General features: G+C 36.0%; 1 protein-coding gene across 2 annotated transcripts; it reads right to left on the bottom strand.

The window, feature by feature from the left end:
• Nucleotides 1-1,915: 1,915 nt before the first annotated feature.
• Nucleotides 1,916-22,383, bottom strand: matn1 (matrilin 1). Of its 2 annotated transcripts, XM_079828923.1 has the most exons (8): nt 22,067-22,383; nt 17,080-17,426; nt 14,058-14,280; nt 11,186-11,314; nt 6,424-6,828; nt 6,195-6,347; nt 6,032-6,112; nt 1,916-2,571 (listed from the first exon to the last, which is right to left on the bottom strand). In XM_079828923.1, exons 1-8 carry the CDS (start codon nt 22,146-22,148, stop codon nt 2,522-2,524), a joined length of 1,470 nt encoding a protein of 489 aa, XP_079685049.1. In that variant the 5' UTR covers nt 22,149-22,383; the 3' UTR covers nt 1,916-2,521. The 2 variants fall into 2 exon arrangements, with proteins under 2 accessions (XP_079685049.1, XP_079685050.1); XM_079828924.1 differs by lacking the exon at nt 11,186-11,314 and having other exon boundaries at nt 22,067-22,290.
• Nucleotides 22,384-24,131: the final 1,748 nt, after the last annotated feature.

Raw genomic sequence — 24,131 nt, forward strand, 5'->3', positions numbered from 1 at the left:
ATATCCTGGCTCTTCCAAGATTTATAATGGGAGTGAATGGTAATGGTAAAAAAATGCATCCATCCATCATATAACTGCTCCACACGGCTCCAGTGGGAGTAAATACTACAATATTATCTTAAAGGGTTAGTTCACCCAAAAATGAAAATTAGCCCATGATTTACTCACCCTCAAGTCATCGGAGGTGTAAATGACATTCTTCTTTCAGACGAATAAAATCTGAGTTATATTAAAAATGTTCTGGCTAATCCAAGCTTTATAATAGCAGTAATAGTTGCTCTGTTTTTGAAGTCCGAATAACTGCTCCACGCGGCTCCGGGGGGTGTTAATAAAGGCCTTCTGAAGCGAATCGATGCGTTTGTGTAAGAAAAATATCCATATTTAAAAATGTATTTAATTTTTTTCTATGGCTCTGCATCAGCCGTCCCCGCGCCATCACTTCCGGCGAATAAGGTCAAAATACATGCAAAATACCAGCGCAATCATAGATATATACATAGATTCCTCATTAGTGCCTGCGCAAATCGGTTGAATGAGGCATCTACGTATTTATATATCTTTGATTGCGCCAGTATTTTGACCTTATTCGCCGGAAGTTATGGCGCTGGGAAAACTAGATGACATTCGTCTGATAAAGGGTAAAAAAAATAACATAAATACTGTTGGGTTTCTCAAAGAAACTCAAAGGACTCGTATGTCTATTTATTTTTACTAGCATTGCTCTCATTCTCTAAAATATCCCCATTCAAATGCATTATACGACTATCACACTGCAACGGTTGGAGTTAAAAATCTTCCTTTGTGTTCTACTGAAGAAACAAAGACACCTACATGCCCTGGGGGTAACCAGATAAACATAAAAATTTTGTTTTGGGGTGAACTATCCCTTTAATAAAGGCCTTCTGAAGCCAAGCCATGCGTTTGTGTAAGAAAACTATCCATATTTATAACTTTATAAACTATAATCACTGCGAATACGCGAGTCTAGTTCCAGCGGAAAAGTGACCTCTGACCTGACACATGAGGCAAAACAAAACACCGTCCATGAATTAGAAGTCAAAAACGAGAATTTTTAAAGAGAAATAATGGGGGAGTTTGAGTTTGTTGCCCTATTTGTTTTAACGGCGAGAGGCGTCTACTCTCACCTGAGCTTATGCTATGCCTACATCCTACGTCATGCATCGGGTCAGAGGTCACTCTTCCGCCAGAACTAGACTCGCGACCTCCACAATCGACTGCATGCTTTTATACAGATCTGCCTTCATCCAGTCAACAAAAGAGCCAAATTCCTGGCGTACATGTACATCACAATATGGAAGAAACTATTTATCACTACTTCGGTTTCATTGTGACTTTAAAGTGGGCTGCATCCGAAATCACATAACAGGCGAAAAACAGAATATGAAAAGAGTATTTCCAATTCACTCTATGCATAAAACAATAGGCAAAAAGTACACAGATGACTTATTACTTCCAATAAGTTTCGGATGTGCACATCCGATGGACACTTTACTATCCCATGAGGCTATGGGAGATGTTTATGAATGGCAGTGACGCTGGTAGGTCACATGACAATGACAACATGGCGAATGTAGTGCGTCCGAAATACATTATTACTAAAAACATTCATTAAATACTGTGTCCAACATTAAAATTGGCAGATAATGAAGGTTCTGTAGCTGGAGAGAGAACGCCTCACTTCATCTACAACCTTTCATTACCGCTGATGTTATATAACTACAGCTGCTATACATGCTCACACACACTTATGCTAGCACTTTACATCCCTCAGTACCCGTGGCTCCTAATAATAATTACACTGAACGGTTTCTCTTATGTAAGCTTGTACTGAAGTGAATTCAAGCCTAACACGCAGCTGTTCGACACGCTCAAAAACAAGGACACAACAAACAAAGACACAGACACAAAATGGCCTTTTTATTGAATCACATCACAAGCAGCATGTTTAGCACTTGCCGAGTCAGTGAATGTTTGCCTGTGAGTTACGTGTGTGTGTGTGTGTGTGTGTGTGTGTGTGTGTTGTGCCTGCGTATATGTGTGTGCTTCATATAGTGTTTTATGTGAGAAAATAATAATCAAGCATTCACACATTTATTTCAAGTCAAAACTTATATTAAATTACCATTATATATAAAATAATACCTTCGGGGGAGAATCTGAAAGAATGTGTTTGAGAAAGCTCGAATGATGAAAAGCGGAGACAGAATGAAGCCTTCACTGGATTTAATAGACACACCACCTCCTCACAGGGAAGACTTTATTGTCCATGGTGTACGTGAAGATCTTCTCAGGGATGGTTGTTTGAAAACTGACACCTTCCGCTTTTATGGGGACCATAATTCAGAGTAAGCGTGGTCACATGACAATCAGTGCATGGACAATAGTGATGAAGGCAGAGAGAAATGGAGTGGGTCTTAAGCATTAGGGTCAGAGGTCACAGGAGGCATTTTTTACAAGAAAAGAAAGGGATGTAGTGTAAGAATTAGAGGTTTGCTCCTTCTCAAACAATCTTGTTCTCCAGGGCAGCGATCCTTTTCGTCACAGCGTCCAGTGATGCTTTTGTCAAGGAAATGATGCAATAGTACCAGCTCTAAACATTTCTGACGCTTTATGCATTTACGTCTAAACATTGCACACATTTCTTTCAGAGACACTCACTATTCTGGTCATTACCGATAAGCTGATACTTATTTTTATGTTATGGCTGATACCCAGTAAATGACTGATACTATATATATATATATATATATATAATTTTTTTTTTTTTTTTTATATAAACAGAATTTATTTTTTTATAAATACAGAACTTATTTTATATAAAAATGTGAATTTATGTATCAAAACATTATGCACAGGTACAGTATGAAAAATGGATATTCATTTGCTAACGATTACATTTAACAGTTTTATTAAAATATTGTTAAAATATTTTTATTTTTTATTTGTATTATATATTTTATATTTAAAAAAAAAAGTTTTTTAATTAAAACTTTTGATGACAAAGAAAATCGATAAGCCAATAATTTTTTTCATATGGCTGAAACCAGAAAAGTATGAAAAATGGATATTCATTTGCTAAAGATTACATTTAACAGTTTTATTAAATTGTTTAAAAAACTGTTATTAAATGTTTTATAATTTTTTATATTTGTATTACATATTTAAAAAATTTATTATTTTTAAAATTAATAATTTTTTTTACTATTGTTTTGAGACAATATGATGACAAAGAAAATCGATAAGCCGATAATTTTTTTCATATCATGGCTTAAACCAGTAAATAACGATACTATATTTTTATATACTTATATATTTTTTTTATATTTATATACAAAACGTATTATTGTATATATATTTTTAATACAATATATTATAAACGATATACCATTTTGTCTAAATAATTAAAAATAAAAACAAATTGATTGTTTAAAAGTTAATTTAGGTATCACAACATTATTATGTACAGTATGATTATGTAAAGATTACATTTAAGTTTTATTAAATTATTATTTAAAATATTTTTTAGTATATTTTTTATATTTGTATTATATATTTTATATTTAAAAATGTATAATTTGTTTGTATATTTTTTATTTAGTTTATTTTTGTATTGTATATTAAAATGTATTATTTTAATTATTGTTTTAAAGCACTATAGTTTTGATATAATGACAAAGAAAGTCATGTGACCAACATTTAATGGATGATAGCCAGTAAATGACAGATACTATATTTTTATATACTATTTTATATTTATATACTATTTTGTCTAAACAATAAAAAAAATAAAAAAATGTGATTGTTTTAAAGTGAATTCACAACATTATGTACAGTAGGATTTAAAAAAAAATACTTTTAGTGTATTTTTCTTTTATTTTGTATAATTGTTTATATTTTTATTATATATTTTATATTGGAAAATATATTTTTGTATAATTGTTTATATTTTTATTATATATTTTATATTGGAAAATATATTTTTTTAAATGTATTATTTTAATGATAATTTTTTTCTTTTTAAAGAACTACAGTTGAGACAATATGATGACAAAGACAGTCGATAAGCATGAATAATAACCAGTAAATGACTGATACTATATTTGTATATACTTTTTTCATATTTATATACAGAACTTATTATTTTATATATGACATTTTTAATACAATCTATTATAAATTATATACTATTATGTCAAAACAATTTTAAAAATGAAAAACATTTTTTTTTGTGAATTTAGGTATCACAACATTATTATGTAGAGTATGAGAAAATGAATATTTATTCCCTAAAGATGACATTTAACAGTGTTATTAAATCATTGGTTTAAATATTTTCATTAAATGTTTTATTTTATTTTGTATTTTTATATTTATTATATGTTATATTTTGAAAAATGCTTTATTTTTATTATTAATTAATTCTAATTTAAAAAATTATAATTTTTTAGAAAATATGATGTAGTACTAATAGGTGAAAATGAGCATGCACAATTACATTTACAATATCGGCCAATATATATTCAATAAACCCAATAAAAATATCTAATATCGGCAATTAACCAATATATCGGCCAATATAACACTATATTGTGCATCCCTAGTTTCTTAACTTTTGATTTTAATCATCATACAAATGCGTTTCTTTTTAAAAATGCACCTCTTACCCAGGGATGGGCAGTATTTCAAATACATGTATTTAAAATACGTATTTGAAATACAAAATACTATTTTGTATTTTAAAGCCTTTGGAAAAATCAAATGTAATTTGTATTTAAATACATTTAAGATGAGTATTTTTGTATTTTCAAAATACTCAAAATACTTTGAGCCAGTCAACCTCTTTATCAGGGTGCTGTTTTTATGCACATTCATGCACAACTCTTCTAGAATAAGGATGTCATGGTCAATTCTACTTGTTGATTAAAGTAGCTTGTCAAATGTGTTTGAAGCATTAACGTTACTGCATGTTAGGGATGGGTGATATCATATGACTATACAAATCGTAGATTCGTAGCAGATACAAATAGTGAATTGATGGAACTTTTTCTAAATCGTTTACATAGGCCTATCGGGGTAAGCAAATATATCTGTACAGCTTTTAGTGGGCAGGAATAATAGGAATATTGGAGTGGAAAAAGAAGCAAGGGCGAATTAGTTTTTGAGTGTGATGTGATTTGTTCTCATAACTGCCGCGAAAGGAAATTCAAATTCACACTTGCACGTTGGCAGGCAGTTTTTTTTGCGCGCGCGCGCTCAGAGCGCAGACAAATAGGCCTACACTTTTGACTTAAAGGCCTTTTTAACGTGGCAAGCGGTGGAATCAGCACACAGTTGCCGCTTTCTCTTTAGCTTTGTGCAGTTGAAGCCTTGTTTATACTTTCGCAATTCGCATGGCTCTACGCCGCGGACCGGTTCACTCTCTCGATGTTCTCTGTTGTATAATTCCGTGAAATGACAGAGGGCGACTCTGAGTAATAGTTCTCCAAACCATCAAAAAGCAGCGATGAGAGGAAGTAGTTTGCTGAATAATTTGTCAAACACTCGTCTCGTGAGAAGTTTGTGAATAAATTGATTTTTTCACATATAAACTGATTAGGTTGTGGGTCATTTTGAGGACACGTGAAAGTGTTTTAGTAGCCTACACTTCTTAAACCCTAACCAAATAATTAACTTAAACCCAGTAAACTTGAAATTGTGACTTGTTGTGACATTAGAACAAAACGTATAAATGAATAGGCCCAGACAGATTTCATCCTAATAGGGATACCTGCACTGAATCGCCAATTTCACATGTATTTTCTGTATTTTCAAAATACAAATTACTGTATTTAAATACATTTTTCCACACAGTATTTTGTATTTTAAATACATTTCCATGTTTTTATGCCCATCTCTGCTCTTACCTCCAAAGATAGTTAACTGATGTAGCATTATGTAAGTCAATACTGAATACTAGTGTATATTTTCAGCATAGCAGATGTGGAATTGAGCTGTGAACACGAAAGGATATATTTCTTTGTTAATGCCTGTAGTGCCTCCTCCACCTTTTTCTGGAACTTGACGACGGAATTACATTCACAGGGATCTTCCACTGTAAGTAATAGGACAAGTTTCAATTCACAAGTTTCAATGCTAGTCTAGTCTCAATGCTAATTTCTTGTGGTTTTATTTACCTTCACAAACATTGATTTGCAGCTTCTTGGCGATTTGGTTCATGGTTTTGAAGTCGGCTGTGTAGAAGTAATGGTCAGCGATGGGTTCAGAGGCGATCTCTCTCAGCTCGTCCTCAACAGCATTGCCAACGCCCACAGCGTACATATTAAAGCCTGAAGCGCACACAGTCCACTGTAAAAACACTCATTGCACTTTGCATTGCATATCAGTGTGTGTTTTTCCTCTCACCGCTCTCCTTGGCCTTCCTGGCGGCGTCTCCAATGAAGTCTTGCGACCTGCCATCAGTGAAGACGATACCGATCTTCGCCACTCCAGGTCTGGCGCCCTGGTTAGGAGTGAAGCTGTTGTCCACCAGGAAACTGAGGGCCTGTCCAGTCATGGTTCCCCTCTCCATATAGTCCATCCTTTTCACAGCTTCTTTCAGGGCCCTTTTGTTGTTGTAGCGTCCCAGAGGGAACTCCTGCTTCACAGAGCTGGAATACTGCACCAGTCCCACATGGGTGTTGGCTTCTGACACGTCCAGTTTGTCGATGATCAGGTTGATCCATTTCTTGACCAGCTCAAAGTTCTCTGGTCTCACACTCTTGGACCCGTCGATCAAGAAGACCACATCTGTGGCTGCGTTACTGCAAGCTGAGACAAGAGAGAGCAAGTGTTTGTTGAATGGGGTTTCCAAACTGGGGTCCTGGGACCCCCACGGGGCCGCAAGTGTGTGCACCGAGTTTTTTTTTTACAAAAAGAATTTAGGACTCTCAAAGTTAATATGTAACCTTAAAGGGTTAGTTCACCCAAAAATGAAAATTCTGTCATTAATCACTTACCCTCATGTCGTTCGACACCCGTCAGACCTCCGTTCATCCTCGGAACAGAAATGAAGATATTTTAGTTGAAATCTGATGGCTCTGAAAGGCCTCCATTGGCACAATGGCACTTTACACTCTCAAGACCCTTAAAAGGTACTAAAGACGTCGTTACAAAGTCCATCTCACTACAGTGGTTCTAAAATAACTTTATGAATCGGCGAGAATATTTTTTGTGCGCAAAAAAACCCTAAATAACGACTTATATAGTGATGACGATTTCAAAACACGGCCTCATGAAGCTTCGAAGAGTTATGAATCAGCGAATCGAATGAGCGGTTTGAATCGCCAAATTTCAGCAGTTTGACACGTGATCCGAATCATGAATCGACTCACTGATTCATAACGCTTCGAAGCTTCATGATGCCGTGTTTTGAAATCGTCATCACTATATAAGTCGTTATTTAGGGTTTTTTTGCGCACAAAAAATATTCTCGCCGATTCATAAAGTTATTGTAGAACCACTGTAGTGAGATCAGAGCCGGATTAACGCAAAGGCAAACTAGGCACGTGCCTAGGGCCCGATTGGCGGGATGGGGCCCAGACAGAGGGACAAAAAAAAATAAAAAATAAAATTAAAATGTACAAATGTCCTATCTACAATTTATTTCAATATTTATTAATTAACTAAAAATAGTGACGATGTTTATCTTAACCATAGACTGTTACATTACGTCACATTAACGCCAGCCCATGACTGTATTTATTATAATCAGGTCAGAGCGGGACAACAAAGCTAGCAGGCAGGTGTTTTGAGTAGGCCTAGGCTAACATTCAAGATGCTTTCGGTGCGGCAAAACGTAAAAAGAAAAAAATGAAGAGGAACAAAAGAAGAGACAGCGGGGGGCTTTATAGAAGTTTCTGTCGGGCAGCTGTGAACCTGCTCGAGTCAGCAGAGCCAAATGCCGAGCCATGCCCGGAGACACGGCCCGAAGATGCGGCGGAAAATAAGTAAAACAACATTTCCGTGTCAAGTTTTATTCTGCGTTCACACCAAACGCGAATAGAGCGTCTGGCGCGAGTGATTTCAATGTTAAGTCAATGGAAAGGCGCGTTTACGCGCGTCTGGAGGTCCCGCAGCGCGGAAGGCGCGTTTCGCGCGGAACGCAGCATTAATGCTGCCTTCACGTGCTATCGGAAATTTGATGATTCCGACTTCTGAAGTCGTGATTACGAGCGCATTGCATTCAAGATTCAAAATGTGAGGGCGTTCATGTGCAATGTTTACCTAGGAAACTCGTATTTACGATAATTCCGAGAGCACGTGAAGGCAGCATACGTTACAAGAAAATCTAATTCAAAATGATAATAAAAGATAAAAACAAATGTAAAAAAAAATAGTCTGATGGACTGTTTAATATACAACAATTTGTAACCAAAGACTAGGCTATGTAAAATGTGAATTCACTTTTATTAGTAACTTTGGTAAGTTTCAGATTTTAATTCATAAATAACATCGATGGAGGGGGGCCCAAAAAATGCAGCCTGCCTAGTGTAGTACATTTATTTAATCCGGCTCTGAGTGAGATGGACTTTGTAACGACGTCTTTAGTACCTTTTAAGGGTCTTGAGAGTGTAAAGTGCCATTGTGCCAATGGAGGCCTTTCAGAGCCATCAGATTTCAACTAAAATATCTTCATTTGTGTTCTGAAGATGAACGGAGGTCTGACGGGTGTCCAACGACATGAGGGTGAGTAATTAATGACAGAATTTTCATTTTTGGGTGAACTAACCCTTTAAGATAATTAAAATAAAATGTTTATAATACTATAATTTGCCAAATATACAGTACCATTAATGGTTTTGAAAAAAGTCTCCTGCTCATCAAGTCTGCATTTATTTGATCAAAAATACAGAAAAAAACGCTAATATTGTGAAATATTATTAAGATTTAAAATAATGTTTTTTTAATTTATTTTAATATACTTTAAAATGTAATTTATTCCTGTGATCAAAGCTGAATTTTCAGCATCATTCCTCCAGTCTTCAGTGTCACATGATCCTTCAGAAATCATTCTAATATGATGATTTGATACTCAGTTATTATCAATGTTGGGAACCGTTGTGCTACTTAATATTTTTTGGTAACACTTTATTTTACAGTGTCCTTGTTACACGTTACATGTACTTACCATAGGAGTAATAGTAAATTATGCATAATTACATGCAACTAACCCTCAAACATACCCTAACAAGCTAACCCTATAGTAAGTACATGCAGTTAATTAATATTACTCAGTACTTAAATATATAATTACACTGTAACAATGACACCTTAAAGTAAAGTGTAACCTATTTGTAATAACCTGTGATACTTTTTTCAGGATTCGTTGATGAATAAAAAGTTTAAAAGAACAGGATTTGTTCAAAATAGAAATATTTTCTACCAATATATATATTTACTATTACTGTTTATTAATTTAACACATCCTTTTTCACATCTAAAAAAAAAAAAAATACTGACCACAAACTTTTGAACAGTAGTGTATATTGTTACAAAATATTTATATTTTAAATACATTTACTTTTTTTTAAAAAACTTTTTATTCATCAAAGAATCAACAGTATCACAGATTATTAAAAAAATATTAAGCAGCACACCTGTTGCCAGAACTGATAATAAATCATCATATTGGAATGATTTCTGAAGGGTCATGTGACACTGAAGACTGGAGGAATGATGAAAAAATTCAGCTTTGATCACAGTAATAAAATATATTTTAAAGTATATTAAAACAGAAAACTGTAATAATAATTCACGATTTTACCGTTTTTTTTTTCTCCTGTATTTTTTATTAAATAAATGCAGGCTTTATGAGCATAAGAGAAAGTCTATAGAGACTTTCAAAAACATTAGAAATAGTATTGTTTCCAAACTTTTGACCGGTACTGTAATATATATATATATATATATATATATATATATATGTTATATTACTATTTTTAATGTTTTTGAAAGTCTCCATAGACTTTCTCTTAAGCTCATAAAGCCTGCATTTATTTAATTAAAAATACAGAAGAAAAAGGAAAATAAAAATAAAATATATATATAAATAGTAATGTTTCCAAACTTTTGACCGGTACTGTAATATGTATATATATTTCAAAAACATTAAAATTAAAATTTCAAAAACACACATATATATATATATATATATATATATATATATATATATATATATATGTGTTTTTGAAATTTTAATTTTAATGTTTTTGAAATATATATACATATTACAGTACCGGTCAAAAGTTTGGAAACATTACTATTTCTAATGTTTTTTTTTATGTTAATGTTAATGTTATATATATATATATATATATATATATATATATATATATATATATATATATATATATATATATATATATATATATATATATAAAATAAAGACGGAAGGCATTAGATTAATTGTGATTTATTCTATTGACAGACATTTCAACAGTAAGAAATAAAAAAAAAATAATCAGCATATTCGTAAATAGAAAACAATTCCTTGTGACATCATCTTAAAACATAACTGATTGTCTTTAATGTTTGTACATCTAACATTACTCTGGAGGGTATAAAAATATATCAGCAAATATTTTCCAGATAATATTTCCAATATATTTGTATATGGAAAAATATTTTTAATAATTTTTAATAATTTATTTTCTCACACATAATAAAAGGGTCTCAAGGATTAAGAAAATGTAACAAAAAAATATTTTAATAAAGGCTTTTTACATTTTCTTAATACTCGAGTGCCATGGCCTTATGTGTTTCTTAACGGGTTTAGCTATCTTTTACCCAAAGTAGCACTTTGCATTTCTTGTTTTATAATAAATGATTCTGTATGAAAATTTATAGAAGCCTTTATATTTTAGGACAATGATGTTGACATATATGAGGGTGACATTAACAAGCTCAAAACCATTGTGGTAACTGATGTCAAATTATAAATGGGCCATTGAGTCACATGATTTGTCCATTTAGAGTGAATGTGTGTTGGTTAGTAGGTTGTGAAAAATAAAATGTCTCTTGACCAATAAGATTGTGATTCATTATTAAAGCAGGGTTTTTATGTACATCAAAAACTGCACATGTATATGAAGTCTTTGACACTTACCCAACATTCACACATACTCACCGCTGCATGACCGGCCGTCGCCCATGAGTGTGTGGCCCTCTCTGCAGGCGCACTTGAAAGATCCGGGTGTGCTGATGCAAATGTGCTCACAGTCATGATCGCCTGTCGCGCATAGGTCCGACACAACCGCTACCATGAATGTAACACACACACACACACACCGGGTGGGGGAAGGAAGGGTTAGCGAGGAGAGAATTACTCTATGTGAAAGTGGGAACTCAAGAAAATCAATGCGTTTTAACAATCCGCTGCACTCAAAACGAACAGCAAATCTTTAAAACACACAGAAACATGTCAGAGACCCAGGCACTTGAGGACAGCAGAAAATACAAGTTTTGGCATTTCTCTCAATGTTGTTTGTCTCAGGTGGCTGTTGCTCTGATGCAGACTTTCTACCGCATTGGTTCTCAACCTTTTAAAGTTCAAAATTCTCAAATTTTACAGTACAACAAATTGTCTTGTTTTCCATTACAAATATCTAAAATAAATTCAAGATACATTTACTAGAGAAGCAAAATGACTTAAAGGTGCACTATGTAACTTTTCCGTCCACTAGAGGTCGCCTGTTCAAAAGAAAGGCGTTGTTTGATGACGACATGTTTGAGCGCAGAATCTTGGGACATGTGGTCTTCACCTCACAGCCGGTGGGAAAGAATCAGGATAGGACTCGGGCAGAAATCATGTTCATGGATGTGATTATTAACATTACTGTAGTGAAGCAGAAGCAGGACCGAGTGTTGTGGAGCTGAGGAACCACTGGAGCGATTGTTAATGAGAGGAGCAGTGGGACTTTTATTATGCCACAGTCACCGGCGCCACTTACACTTTCCCGGTCATGAGTGTGAGGTAACGCAGCTCTGTTTATCATATTAGACACATCTGAGTGTGTTGAAAATGTAAGTGTTGAAAGTGCCTCTGCCGACCGAAAGACTAACGCGACCAGGTATGCATCTTGAATTGCGAGAAGGCACTTTCAACCCTTTTCCAAGGAAGGCGATCGACTTAAAAAGAAAAAAGACAATTTTTTTATTGCAATACTCTTTCTTTATTTTACTTAAAAGAATTGAAAAACCTTACTTAAACTTAAAACTTTACTTAAAAAAAAACCTTTGTACACATTCCTAGTGTATTGGATAATATAAAATAAATATATATAAAGATTTACACTGGCAGCTCAGAGCTGTACAGCAGCATTTAAGTATGAAATTGAATGAATGAATGTAAAAATAAAACACTACATAGACTTCACTATTAAATATACACTGATTCTTAGCTACTGTATTCGTTTTTCAGTCAAGAGCAGTGAGTGATTTTCTCTTTGTCGTTTGTTGTTGTATTAACATTAAAGGGATATTTCACTCAAAAATGAAAATTCTGTCATCGAGAAATGAATACAGGTTTGAAACAATATTAGAGTGAGTAAATAATGACATAATTTTATAGGTGAACTGTCCCTTTAAGGATCGCGTGTTCACTACTGCCCTGTTGTCAATTTAAGACCTGCAATATAATATATAATATACAGACACGATTGCGATTTTACTTTCACTTTAGACATAACCTACTGTGTTTATGTTAACCTTGTGTGTATTTGACAGTATTAACGCAGTAAGACGACTACTCAGTCCAGTAATCACGTGTTTGACAGGCTTTTAGTGCGCGCGCTCTGAAAAGCGCATGTTAAAACCGCGCACGCGAATGAAACCGACAAGGCTTTAAAACGCATGCAAATAATGAACTTTTATGATTGTAAATAACTATAGTGTTCTGTGAGTATAACTCTACCACTAACGTGTGATGTGAATGTATGTCGCGTTGTTCAGTATTGGGATGGAGGCAAATGATAGAATTTGTAGAAAAATAATTAATTAAATGCAAAACCGAAAAAAAACGCAATTCACAAGCGCGTATTGAACCGTGAATGCCGTACCGAGCGGTTCAATATTATATTGAGAATTGTGGCATCCCTAATACGTACAGGTTGTGATTCTGAGGAGCAGCTGGTCCAAATAAACGGGTACTGACCCATGTTTCAAAAGCAAGCTTTTTGTGAATCCCACATTGAACGGGGCAAGTTGTTTGCAGGCAGACGACGTACAACATAGGCGGACATTATGTCTTTTCTAGTGACGTGGAACCGTAACGCAGTGAGATTCAAAATACAAACGACTCATATTCATACTCATTCTTTCTTTTGGGAGACAATCGATTTATTTATCATGCACTTTCGACTTTGCAGAACTTTTAAACAGCTACATTACACACTGCATGAAAGGGAATATTTGAAAAACCATAATAGGGGCACTTTAAATCATGCAACGTAGTTTACTACGGTTTATGCTAGTCAATTTGCAGCATTATTTAACATTATTTAAAAAACTTTTTAATGCTTATGGCGCTTGAAATGCTGGGATAGTTGTGCTGCTCTTGGTAGATTCGTTGGGTTGTTCATTATGTAAATTAGCTGTTGCTGTTCCTTAATTAGCGCATTGTCAGTAGATCATGCGCAGAACTTTCCACTCCCATCTGTGCTTTTATGGGATTGCGGTCTTACACTAATTTGCCTTATTATGTCATCTTGCCTCTCAAGTAAATATATCTTGAATTAAAAAGTACTTTTTTCCAGTGTATCACCAAGCTGAGAACCACTGCACTGCAGCGACTACGATCACATCAGTGATTACACATGCTTTTACTTCCTCCCCCGGAGAACCGAGTGCAGTGGAGCATCGAGCACAGGGTGGAGATCTACGGAGATTAATGATAACATGCCCTACAGTACATGCCCTCATATATACACCTTTAATATCGCTGGCCGTGCTGAGGACAGTCTCCAGACCTCTATTCCCTTCCCCTTCATCCTCTCACTTACCACAGAAGGCCTCCTGGAACTTCTTGGTGAGCTTCTCAATGAGGCTGTAGCTCTCCACGTAGTCCACGTGATCCTCCTGAGGCTCGCTGGCCATTTGCCTGAGCGTGGTCATGTCCACGCGGCCCACTCCGATGGCAAATATCTCAATGCCGGACTCACGCGCCTTCGCTGCAATGTCACGGATGTTGTCCTGAGGTCTGCCGTCAGTCACAATAATCGCCACCTGCAAATGTTTATTAATGAGATTTTTTTTTAATCTAAAATTATCAAAAACTGGAGATATTCTTACATAATAGTTGATTCAGAATTCGCCTGGACGTAATTTATCCTTTGTGGATTATGTAACGCAAGATGCATGTTGCCAAAGAGGCTTATGTTTTAGGGGGTTTATGAGATTGCTACACTTTTGAAAATAAAGACGCCAAAAATGGGTTTTCACAGCAAAGCCATAGAAGGACCATTTTTGGTTCCCCAAAGAACTTATAGGGTGCTTTTTTTTTGTTGGTTTGATTGCTTGGTCAGAAACAAAGATCAATTGCTTCCCCCTTTGGTCTATTCACATTAAAGGGTTAGTTCCATAGATATACATAATAAAGGCTAGATGTCTCGTCCGCGCTGCTGGCCAATGGAGGTCAACGTCCGCACCTGACGGCCATCTTGTCACAGGCAGCTCGCTCACTCGTAACATTGTTTTCATGGGTGCTTGCACTTTTTAAATAACCATAACTTGCTCAATTTTCTACCGATTTTCAAACTGTTTGGTTTGTTATAAACGTCAGAGATGTAGCATCCATTATTATAGCCACGTTAATAGCGTTTGTAAGAAACCAAACCATTTGTAAATCCGTCAAGATTTCAGCGAGATAAGAGTATTTGTGTTCGTGTAGATCACTCGCCTTACATCCGGTACCACAGAGCCCTGCTTGTGACAAGATGGCCGCCGGTGATGACGTTAGAGACTCCGCCGTAAGACATCTAGCTTTTATTATGGATATCTATGGTTAGTTCACCCAAAAATGAAAATTCTGTCATTAATTACTTACCCTCGTGTCGTTGGACACCCGTAAGACCTTCGTTCATCTTCGGAACAAAAATGAAGATATTTTAGTTGAAATCTGATGGCTCTGAAAGGCCTCCATTGGCACAATGCACTATACACTGTCAAGACCCTTAAAAGGTACTAAAGACGTCGTTACAAAGTCCATCTCACTAGAGTGGTTCTACAATAACTTTATGAATCGACGAGAATAGTTTTTGTGCGCAAAAAAAACTACATAACGACTTATATAGTGATGACCGATTTCAAAACACTGCATCATGAAGCTTCGAAGCGTTATGAACAGTGTTGGGGTAACGCATTACAAGTAACTTGAGTTACGTAATAATATTACTTTTTCCAAGTAACTAGTAAAGTAACGCATAACTTTTCAAATTTACAACAAAATATCTGATTTACTTTTTCACATTAATTTGACTGACAGCTCTCCTGCCCCCATGTTGAGAAAAATAAGTGCAGAGGCGTTGTGTGAAAACATGAGGGTTATTGTAGTTCTAGACTAAATGTGAGCATTTATTTATCTCACTTGAACAATAAAGATTCAGTACTCCTCAAAATGAATAAAATCAGTCAAATACAAAATCAGAGTACTATGCAAACCTCCAATAATTAAATGTTAAATAAAACAACTATTTTTATGCATAATCTACCTTTATATTTAATTGACCAATGTCTTGCTGCTGACCTTTGATAATGAAAATTACTAGATTTTTTTGTTTTTATTGGTAAAACTTTTTTCTCCTGCATCCTACTCTATCATTCTCCAGAATGGCAGCAGAGCTGCGCCCTCTACTGTTCATGCGTGAATTTGCATTTTTACCTCAGCCTGAGGCTTATTATTTCAATTTTTGTATGAAGAGGTCTTTACCGTTGCACAAAAATATAACGCGAAAGTAAAAAGTAACGCAAAATTAACGTAATTAACGTATTACTTTTCTTAAAAAGTCAATTAGTTACTTTTTAAGGGAGTAACGCAATATTGTAATGCATTACTTTTCAAAGTAACTTTCCCCAACATTGGTTATGAATCAGTGAGTCGAATCATGATTCGGATTGCTTGTCAAACCAAACTGCTGAAATCACATGATCCAAACCACTGAATCGACTCACTGATTGATAACGCTTCGAAGCTTCATGATGCCGTGTTTTGAAATCGGTCATCACTATATAAGTCGTTATTTAGGGTTTTTTGCGCGCAAAAACTATTCTCGTCGCTTCATAAAGTTATTGTAGAACCACTGTAGTGAGATGGACTTTGTAACGGCGTCTTTAGTACCTTTTATGGGTCTTGAGAGTGTAAAGTGCATTGTGCCAATGGAGGCCTTTCAGAGCCATCAGATTTCAACTAAAATATCTTCATTTGTGTTCCGAAGATGAACGGAGGTCTTACGGGTGTCCAACGACATGAGGGTAAGTAATTAATGACATAATTTTCATTTTTGGGTGAACTAACCCTTTAAGAGATTGCACTTTGTGCATTGGAAGCACTCAAATGTCTGTTTTGTATAGCTTCCTCTGTAAAACAGGAAGTTATTTATTCATTTTTTCAGAAGTTGTAGCATATTCCTTTTGTAAAGCTACAGAACTTGTTTGACTCAATGTTTTGTAAATTTGAGCCATGTGTTTATTAAGGTCTTCAATAAAACAAGATGAGAACTTAAATATTCCCAGCACTTTCTGCGATGTTGTGCTTTTTTTGTGCCCGCAATTTCATCGCATAAGATTGCATAAATATCCCACATTTTCCATCGCATTTTTTAAGAAAACGTGCCGCATAATCAAGGATTTTTGTCCGCAACAATCACAAAAAAAAGCTGCATTTTTCTGGAAGGACTGCCTATAGGGTTAAAGCACCCTTTTTCCAAATAATAAAGTACCTTTTGTGCATTTGAAAGTTTCCTGTGATGTCAAAGGTTCTTCATGGAACCATAGATCCCAATATTTAAAGGAGTGTAGGACTCTGACCTTGCTGATACCAGGGGATTTGCGCGCTCCCTCGAGTTCGCTGAAGGCCACGTTCATGGCGAACTGGATGGCGAGGCCGGTCATGGTCCCGGTGGACAGTGGCTCGATCTTGGACACGGCCTTGACAAGCGCAGCCTTGGTTTTGTGGGACTTCAGAGAGACCTCGTTCTTCACCCGACTGGCGTAGTTCACGACGCCCACGCGAGTAGCATCAGCTCCGACGGTCAAACCGTCAATCACTTTGGTCAGGAAGACCTTGACCTGCTCAAACTCAGAGGGGCGGACGCTTCGAGAGCTGTCGATGATGAACACTATATCGGTGGGCTTGGTGTTGCACAAGCCTGCAGCTGGAAAGAGTGAAAGAACAGAGAGAGGACGTGAATATGTGTGATCACACTTATGTTTAGACCCAAGACAGGCCAGATGCAAATTATTTTAGAAAAACCATGTACTTTCTGCCACTATGACATTTTGCATTTATTGATAATCGTAAAAAATGGCTCAATGGGTTTCTATATAGAACGGGGGTTCTTGACTCCAAAATGTTCTATATAAGGAGAAATGTCTTAAAGTGATATTCTGTCATAATTCGCCCTCATGTCGTTTCAAACCCGTAAGACTTTTGTTCGTCTTCGGAACACAAATTAAGATCTTTTTGACGAAATCTGAAATCACTTTGACGCTTCAATTGAATTGAATTGGTTGAAGATTGAATTTAGACATTCATCAACTCACACATCAGTTATGATAAACGGAAGTTGTGTAGCTGTCAATGGAGGGACAGAAAGCTCTCAGATTTCATCAAAAATATCTTCATTTGTGTTCTGAAGATAAAGCAAAGTCTTACTGTTTTGGAACTAGGGATGCACCGAATCCAGATTTTTGGGGTTCGGCCGAATACCGAATCCACTGGTTAAGATTCGGCCGAATCCGAAACCGAATCCTTCTCCCATTCTCAGTCCGTTATCACAGTAAACACATTAATGAAGTAAACAACGTCCACAGCAGTGTTGGGATGCTATTGACCATTTAACCGTAAACCGAAAGTAAGAACTTTGACCGATTAATACTACCAGTTAAACGGTTTAAATGATTTAGACATGTTACTTAAAAAACAAACAAAAAGCATACAAGGTGTGGATTGAGGTAGCCTAGGCCTTCTATTTTTATTTGACAAAAAACTAAACAAAACAAAACAAAAAACGATTCCGGTTCTTCAAAGCTTACGGATTCAGTGTATTTTCGTTTTGTCATCTTAATTTGGTAATTATTAAGGTGAAAAATATTTAGTGTAGGTCTATGTATTTTATTCTTTTTATTAAAATTTTATCTGGTCTATATGCGGCTGTTTGCACGGTAAAATAAAATACATTTTGGCTGCTGTCTGTAGATTCCTTCATGCACAACTCGTATTCTCTCGGATGTTTCATATGCAAATGTTTTAACAGCGGCTGTTGTTTAGGGTCCTTGTCATCACGAGACAAATCGGCATTGCAAATTGAACATGTAGCTCGACTTGAATCGCCTTCTTTTGACTTAAAGTAGCTACTGCCACGTTTTCTGTTCACGAGTTCCATTTTCACTTTCAACAGCGGCGTCATTACGTTCGACCAGCGGAGCGCGCATAGTGCAAGCCTAGGGTTCGGGTTCGGTGGAAAAAAATTCTGAGGTTCGGCAGAAACCGAACCCCGTCAAAAAGCCCAATATTCAGCCGAATCCGAACCCGAATCCTGGATTCGGTGCATCCCTATTTGAAACCAAATGAGGGTGAGTAATTAAAAAGCGGCAACCTCCCGCAGTTTCTCTTGAAGCCGATACGGAAGTGACTTAAACTGCAATTCATCGACTGGCCACTAGAGACAGACTCCAGAAGGAGCAGAATCTCATTGAGCTCCATGTTAAAATGCCCAACTTTACAGCAGAAAAAAACATGTTTACAGTCTGATACAAATTGTGGTTTTGGTCTATACGGCTAATTTTACCCTTCATGACGACTGTGAGGGGGGTGAATTATTTTATAACTCATTCGTTTACATGATATAAAGATTTAAAGTTCTGCATAATTAAGGGCGTGGTCACTTTGAGTGACAGGTGGATTGTCGTTTATATGCTGTTTGTTAGTCATCGCGTCACTTCAGCTCCGCCCATGTCCCGTCTCTTTGCCCATTTTCTGTTATCCGGGAGTGACGCGCTGCCAAGATGGCGACGGCCAGCTCGTCCCTACTTTACGCTTCAAAACTGCTCTTCAGAATCCTATGGGTGACGTCACGGACACTACGTCCATATTTTTTTACAGTCTATGGTAATTAATGACAGAATTTTCTTTTTTGGGTGAACTAACCCTTTAAATGATTGCATAATATTTTGATATTTTTCTTTTTATCTAGCGATAAAGTATGTTTACGAGCTGTTTAATTCCTAAAATCGAATCAAAATAAAAAATGTATTAAAACAAAATGAATTCATTAAATCTACTAAATCCATAAAACTACCACATGATGGGAACCACTAAAAGGTTATATATGAAGCGCATCAATTGATGTGACTTGAGGTAGGCTATTTCTAGAAAAAAAAAAGGTGGACTCTAACCAACCTGTGGGGACGGCATCCCGTCTCAGAAGACACTATCACTGCTTTACCACATCCGAGAGAGTCGGGTGACATTAACATGCATGTGATCTGTAGATAATATTCTCTAGATTTTCTCATTGGTTACACGTATACCATCTTGACAGTTGCCAAATCGAATCACTAAGGTATAATATCTTATATATTAGATAGACATTATTAATGTGCTTATTAAACTCTCCTGCAAGGCCTATTATTTATTGAGAAGAGAAGTAGTCTGCAGCACATTTCAACAACTCTGGTTTCAAGCATATTTTTGAATCATAAACTAGGAATCGAGTAAAATGTAAATGAAGGTAATCATTAAAACCATAGTACCATCAGTTTTCATCTTCCTCAAATGACTTTCATAACACTTTTTCAGGACTCTTGACTCCTCGCCATTCGTTTGATCAGAAAATACTGTGCCGTACATTTACTTTGAGAAGAGAGAGTGAAATCTTCAGTGTCATCTTCAGAAATCATTCTAAGAGGATGATTTGCTGCTTAAGACACATTTCTGATCATTATCAACATTTTTGCTGCTTCATTTTTGTGGAAGCCACGATATAGGATTCTTTGAGAAATAGATTTCAAAAGAACAGCATTTATTTGAAATAGAAATCTTTACATTATAATTCTCTTTACTGTCACTTTTGATCAATTGAATGCCTCCTTGCTGAATGAATTCCTTTAGAGAGAAAAAAACACACTTTTGAACGGTGGCGTACAAATTGGGGTGTGGGAAAGAAAGTGAGAGTGAAAAGCCAGACAGTCTACATGTAACTCAATAAATGTACAGTGTGTTGGCCGTTCTCATAATAACTCCCATTGATTATACATTCAGCCTCAGGTATGCATGCACACACACACACACACACACACACACACACACACACACACACACACACACACACACACTCACACAGTACAGGGACTCTTTGTGCACAAATGTAGACATTTGAAACCTTAAAAATAAATTTTCCTAGAGGACATACAAGTTGTGTACAACCACGGGAAACATAACCCTAATCACCTACTTGATTGAAGTTTCTCTCTTAGTTTTTAACATCTCGACCTGCATAATTTAAACTAATAATTAATACTAGGCGCAGCTTTACAACACAGAAAAGCACAGAAAGGAGAAAAATGCTAGACGGGGAGAATGAAGGCTTCACAGTACATGTTTTTAAAGGTCAAAGGTCATATATTTGCTTAACATTGAACTCTACCATCCAAACTGTTGTGTAAAACAAAAATATAGGCGAATATAATGATTGTAAATGCATTTTTAGCACCTCAGTCTTTCTATAGATGTAATAATGCTCGCATCCAGGCTTCTTAACAGGCTTAAACCAGTGAGACTATCTGATTGACCTGCATTTTTGTGCTGTTTTGTCTGGTTATCTGGTTATTTAGCATGCAAATCCAGCTAAACTGACTGATTACACTGCAAAAAATACTTTTCTTACTTAGTATTTTTGTCTTGTTTTCAGTCCAAATATCTAAAAAATCTTACATTAAGAAGCATTTACTAGACAAGCAAAAGTTTTTGTCTTGTTTTGGGGGAAAATAATTATTTTGCTTACCCCACTGGCAGATTATTTTGCTTATTTTAAGCAAAAACTCCCTTAATTGTGAGTTATTTTCCCCCAAAACAAGACAGAAACTTTTGCTTGTCTAGTAAATGCTTCTTAATGTAAGATTTTTTAGATATTTGGACTGAAAACAAGACAAAAATACTAAGTAAGAAAAGCATTTTGTGCGGTGTAGTTAGTGGATAGATAAACTCACTGCAAAAAAATGATCTTCTTACTCAGTATTTTTGTCTTGTTTCCTAGTACGAATATCGAAACATTCTTGAAACAAGATACATTTACTTGAGTAGCAAAATTAAACAAGATTTTGCTTAAAACAAGATCAAATATGTCAAGGATGTAAGAAAAATAATCTTGTAATCTTGATTTTTCTGACCCCTCTGGCAGATATTTTGGTCACACTTTAGTTTAGGGTCCAATTCTCACTATTAACTAACTATTAATGAATTTTGCCTCTCAAACTCATATTTACTGCTTATTAATAGTTAGTAAGGTAGTTGTTAAGTTTAGGTAAGGTCATGCAGAATAAGGCATTAATATGTGCTATATAAATACTAATAAAAGCCAATATCCTAGTAAAGATGCATGCTAATAATACTGAGAATTTGACCCTAAACTAAAGTGTTACAGATATTTTTTGTATTATTTAAGGCATAAATTCACTTTTTTTTTTGCAGTGCTCATTTCGTGAGCAAAACATGAATCCTGTTGATATTGTCAGCATCCCGTGTTAAATGAATGACATTGATGGATCTGTTCTGTTAATGATGCTATTTTCTTACCCATAGCAGCAGCATTTCTCAGATCCACGGTGGCTTGAGCTCCCAGGATGCATAGCAGCATCACAAACCCCGTCAGCGTCATAATGTAATGCGGCGTGAGTCCTAATGACCTGCTCGACAACCAGAGACAGACTGATTCACAGCGAGAGAAACGTGCAGGTTATCAACACACACATATTCACAGATACACACTTAAGTTTGGAGACGCCGCCCTCAAATCCATCTCCCCGAGGTGTACGGGCTGTTTTTGGGAGGAGGGGATACCTGCTCCTAGAAAAACCTCGAGTTTGGGTAGGAAAGACAAACACACCTTGATCTGTGTATGTGTTTGTATAAGGGAAACCAGGGTTCATTCGGAGCCCTAGGAGGGGTCTCTAACTTGGGGTTGAACTCAAATAAACATTAGGATGAATCTGTCTTTTCTGGGCACTTTTCCTCTCAAATTAATCTCACACACGCAGGAATTTATGCACAGGAATTATGTGGGAAGCCTCCGTGCCGGATCCAACACAGGCGGCCCTGTTCGGACTGTGTGTACGTGTATGTCTGTGTTTTTCTACTATACGTGTCTAGTATGCCTGCTGGGAAATGCGAATATTGCACGCAAGACAAAATTGGATAATATTGTATATACTGCGATATGCCATTTCTAAAAGGTTTCTATTAGAGGTGCTGACCACAAGCTCTACAGATACAAAATGTAGTTTTTTATTATGGAATATTGCAGTATTTATTATAAATGGTTTATCCGCGCACCTCATTTCTTAAAAAAAAAAAGTACCCTCATAATCTTTAACCAAAATAACTTCCCCTCTTGCAGCGACATCCCTTCTCTTCTCTGATGATGAGGGCGGGGCAACCTGTCACTCACATGAGATCGACCAATAGCAAACCACAACCATCCAATCAAATCCCCACTGACAAAATCAAGCCCCGCCCTACATTTGTTCTTGTTCGAGAAGTCGTTTCACTCTATATACGTCACGATAGGGAAGAAAAGGCTATCGCAACTTATGTTTCATGTTGACTTTAAATTATTTATTCATTATTTACTGTAACTGTCATGTCTTTCTAAAACTCTAAGCATGAAAGGAAATGAAAATAGTGACCACAGCTTTCAAGCTAGATTTTTGCTGAACAATGACTTAAAGATTTCCCCTATGGTGAAAATCAAGTGTTTGATGTTGTCGGTGTTCTTAATATGATTTTAGACAAATCATGTGCAAATTCATAAGTCAACGACACCATTATTGAGTATTTTCTCGTTAAAGGGTTAGTTCACCCAAAAATTTAAATTAGCCCATGATTTACTCCCCCTCAAGTCATCCGAGGTGTATATGACATTCTTCTTTCAGACGAATAAAATCTGAGTTATATTAAAAATGTTCTGGCTAATCCATGCTTTATAATAGCAGTAATAGTTGCTCTGTTTTTGAAGTCCATAAAAAATGCATCTGTCCGTCAAATAACTGCTCCACACGGCTCCATGGGTGTTAATAAAGGCCTTCTGAAGCGAATCGACGCGTTTGTGTAAGAAAAATATCCATATTTAAAAATGTATTTAATTTTTTTCTATGGCTCTGCATCAGCCGTCCCCGCGCCATCAATTCCGGCGAATAAGGTCAAAATGCATGCAAAATACCAGCGCGATCATAGATATATACATAGATTCCTCATTAGTGCCTGCGCAAATCGGTTGAATGAGGAATCTACGTATTTATATATCTTTGATCGCGCTAGTATTTTGACCTTATTCGCCAGAAGTTATGGCGCTGGGAATACTAGAATGCATTCGTCTGATAAAGGGTAAAAAAAATAACATAAATACTGTTGAGTTTCTCGCAGAAGCCGATCGTTTCGTGTCTTAAGACATCAATGTGTCGCCACGAGCCGCATGGTTTAATAAGGATTCGTATGTCTGTGTGTTTTTGCTCTCATTGCTCTCATACTCTAAAATATCCCCATTGACATCATTATACGACTATCACACTGCAACGGTTGGAGTTAAAAATCTTCCTTTGTGTTCTACTGAAGAAACAAAGACACCCTGGGGGTAAGTGAACTA

This window comes from Gobio gobio (genome assembly GCF_949357685.1).
Source record: "Gobio gobio genome assembly, chromosome: 11".
In the NCBI taxonomy this organism is placed as follows: domain Eukaryota; kingdom Metazoa; phylum Chordata; class Actinopteri; order Cypriniformes; family Gobionidae; genus Gobio; species Gobio gobio.

What these genes read in the sequence shown, in the direction of transcription:
- matn1 (XM_079828923.1), bottom strand. Translation starts at nt 22,148, where the DNA reads ATGACGCTGACGGGGTTTGTGATGCTGCTATGCATCCTGGGAGCTCAA. An exon ending in AATCCCCTGGTATCAGCAAG is followed by an intron (nt 14,281 to 17,079) that starts GTCAGAGTCCTA and finishes AAACATTTGCAG; the next exon opens with GTGGCGATTATTGTGACTGA. An exon ending in GCAAATCAATGTTTGTGAAG is followed by an intron (nt 6,113 to 6,194) that starts GTAAATAAAACC and finishes TATTACTTACAG; the next exon opens with TGGAAGATCCCTGTGAATGT.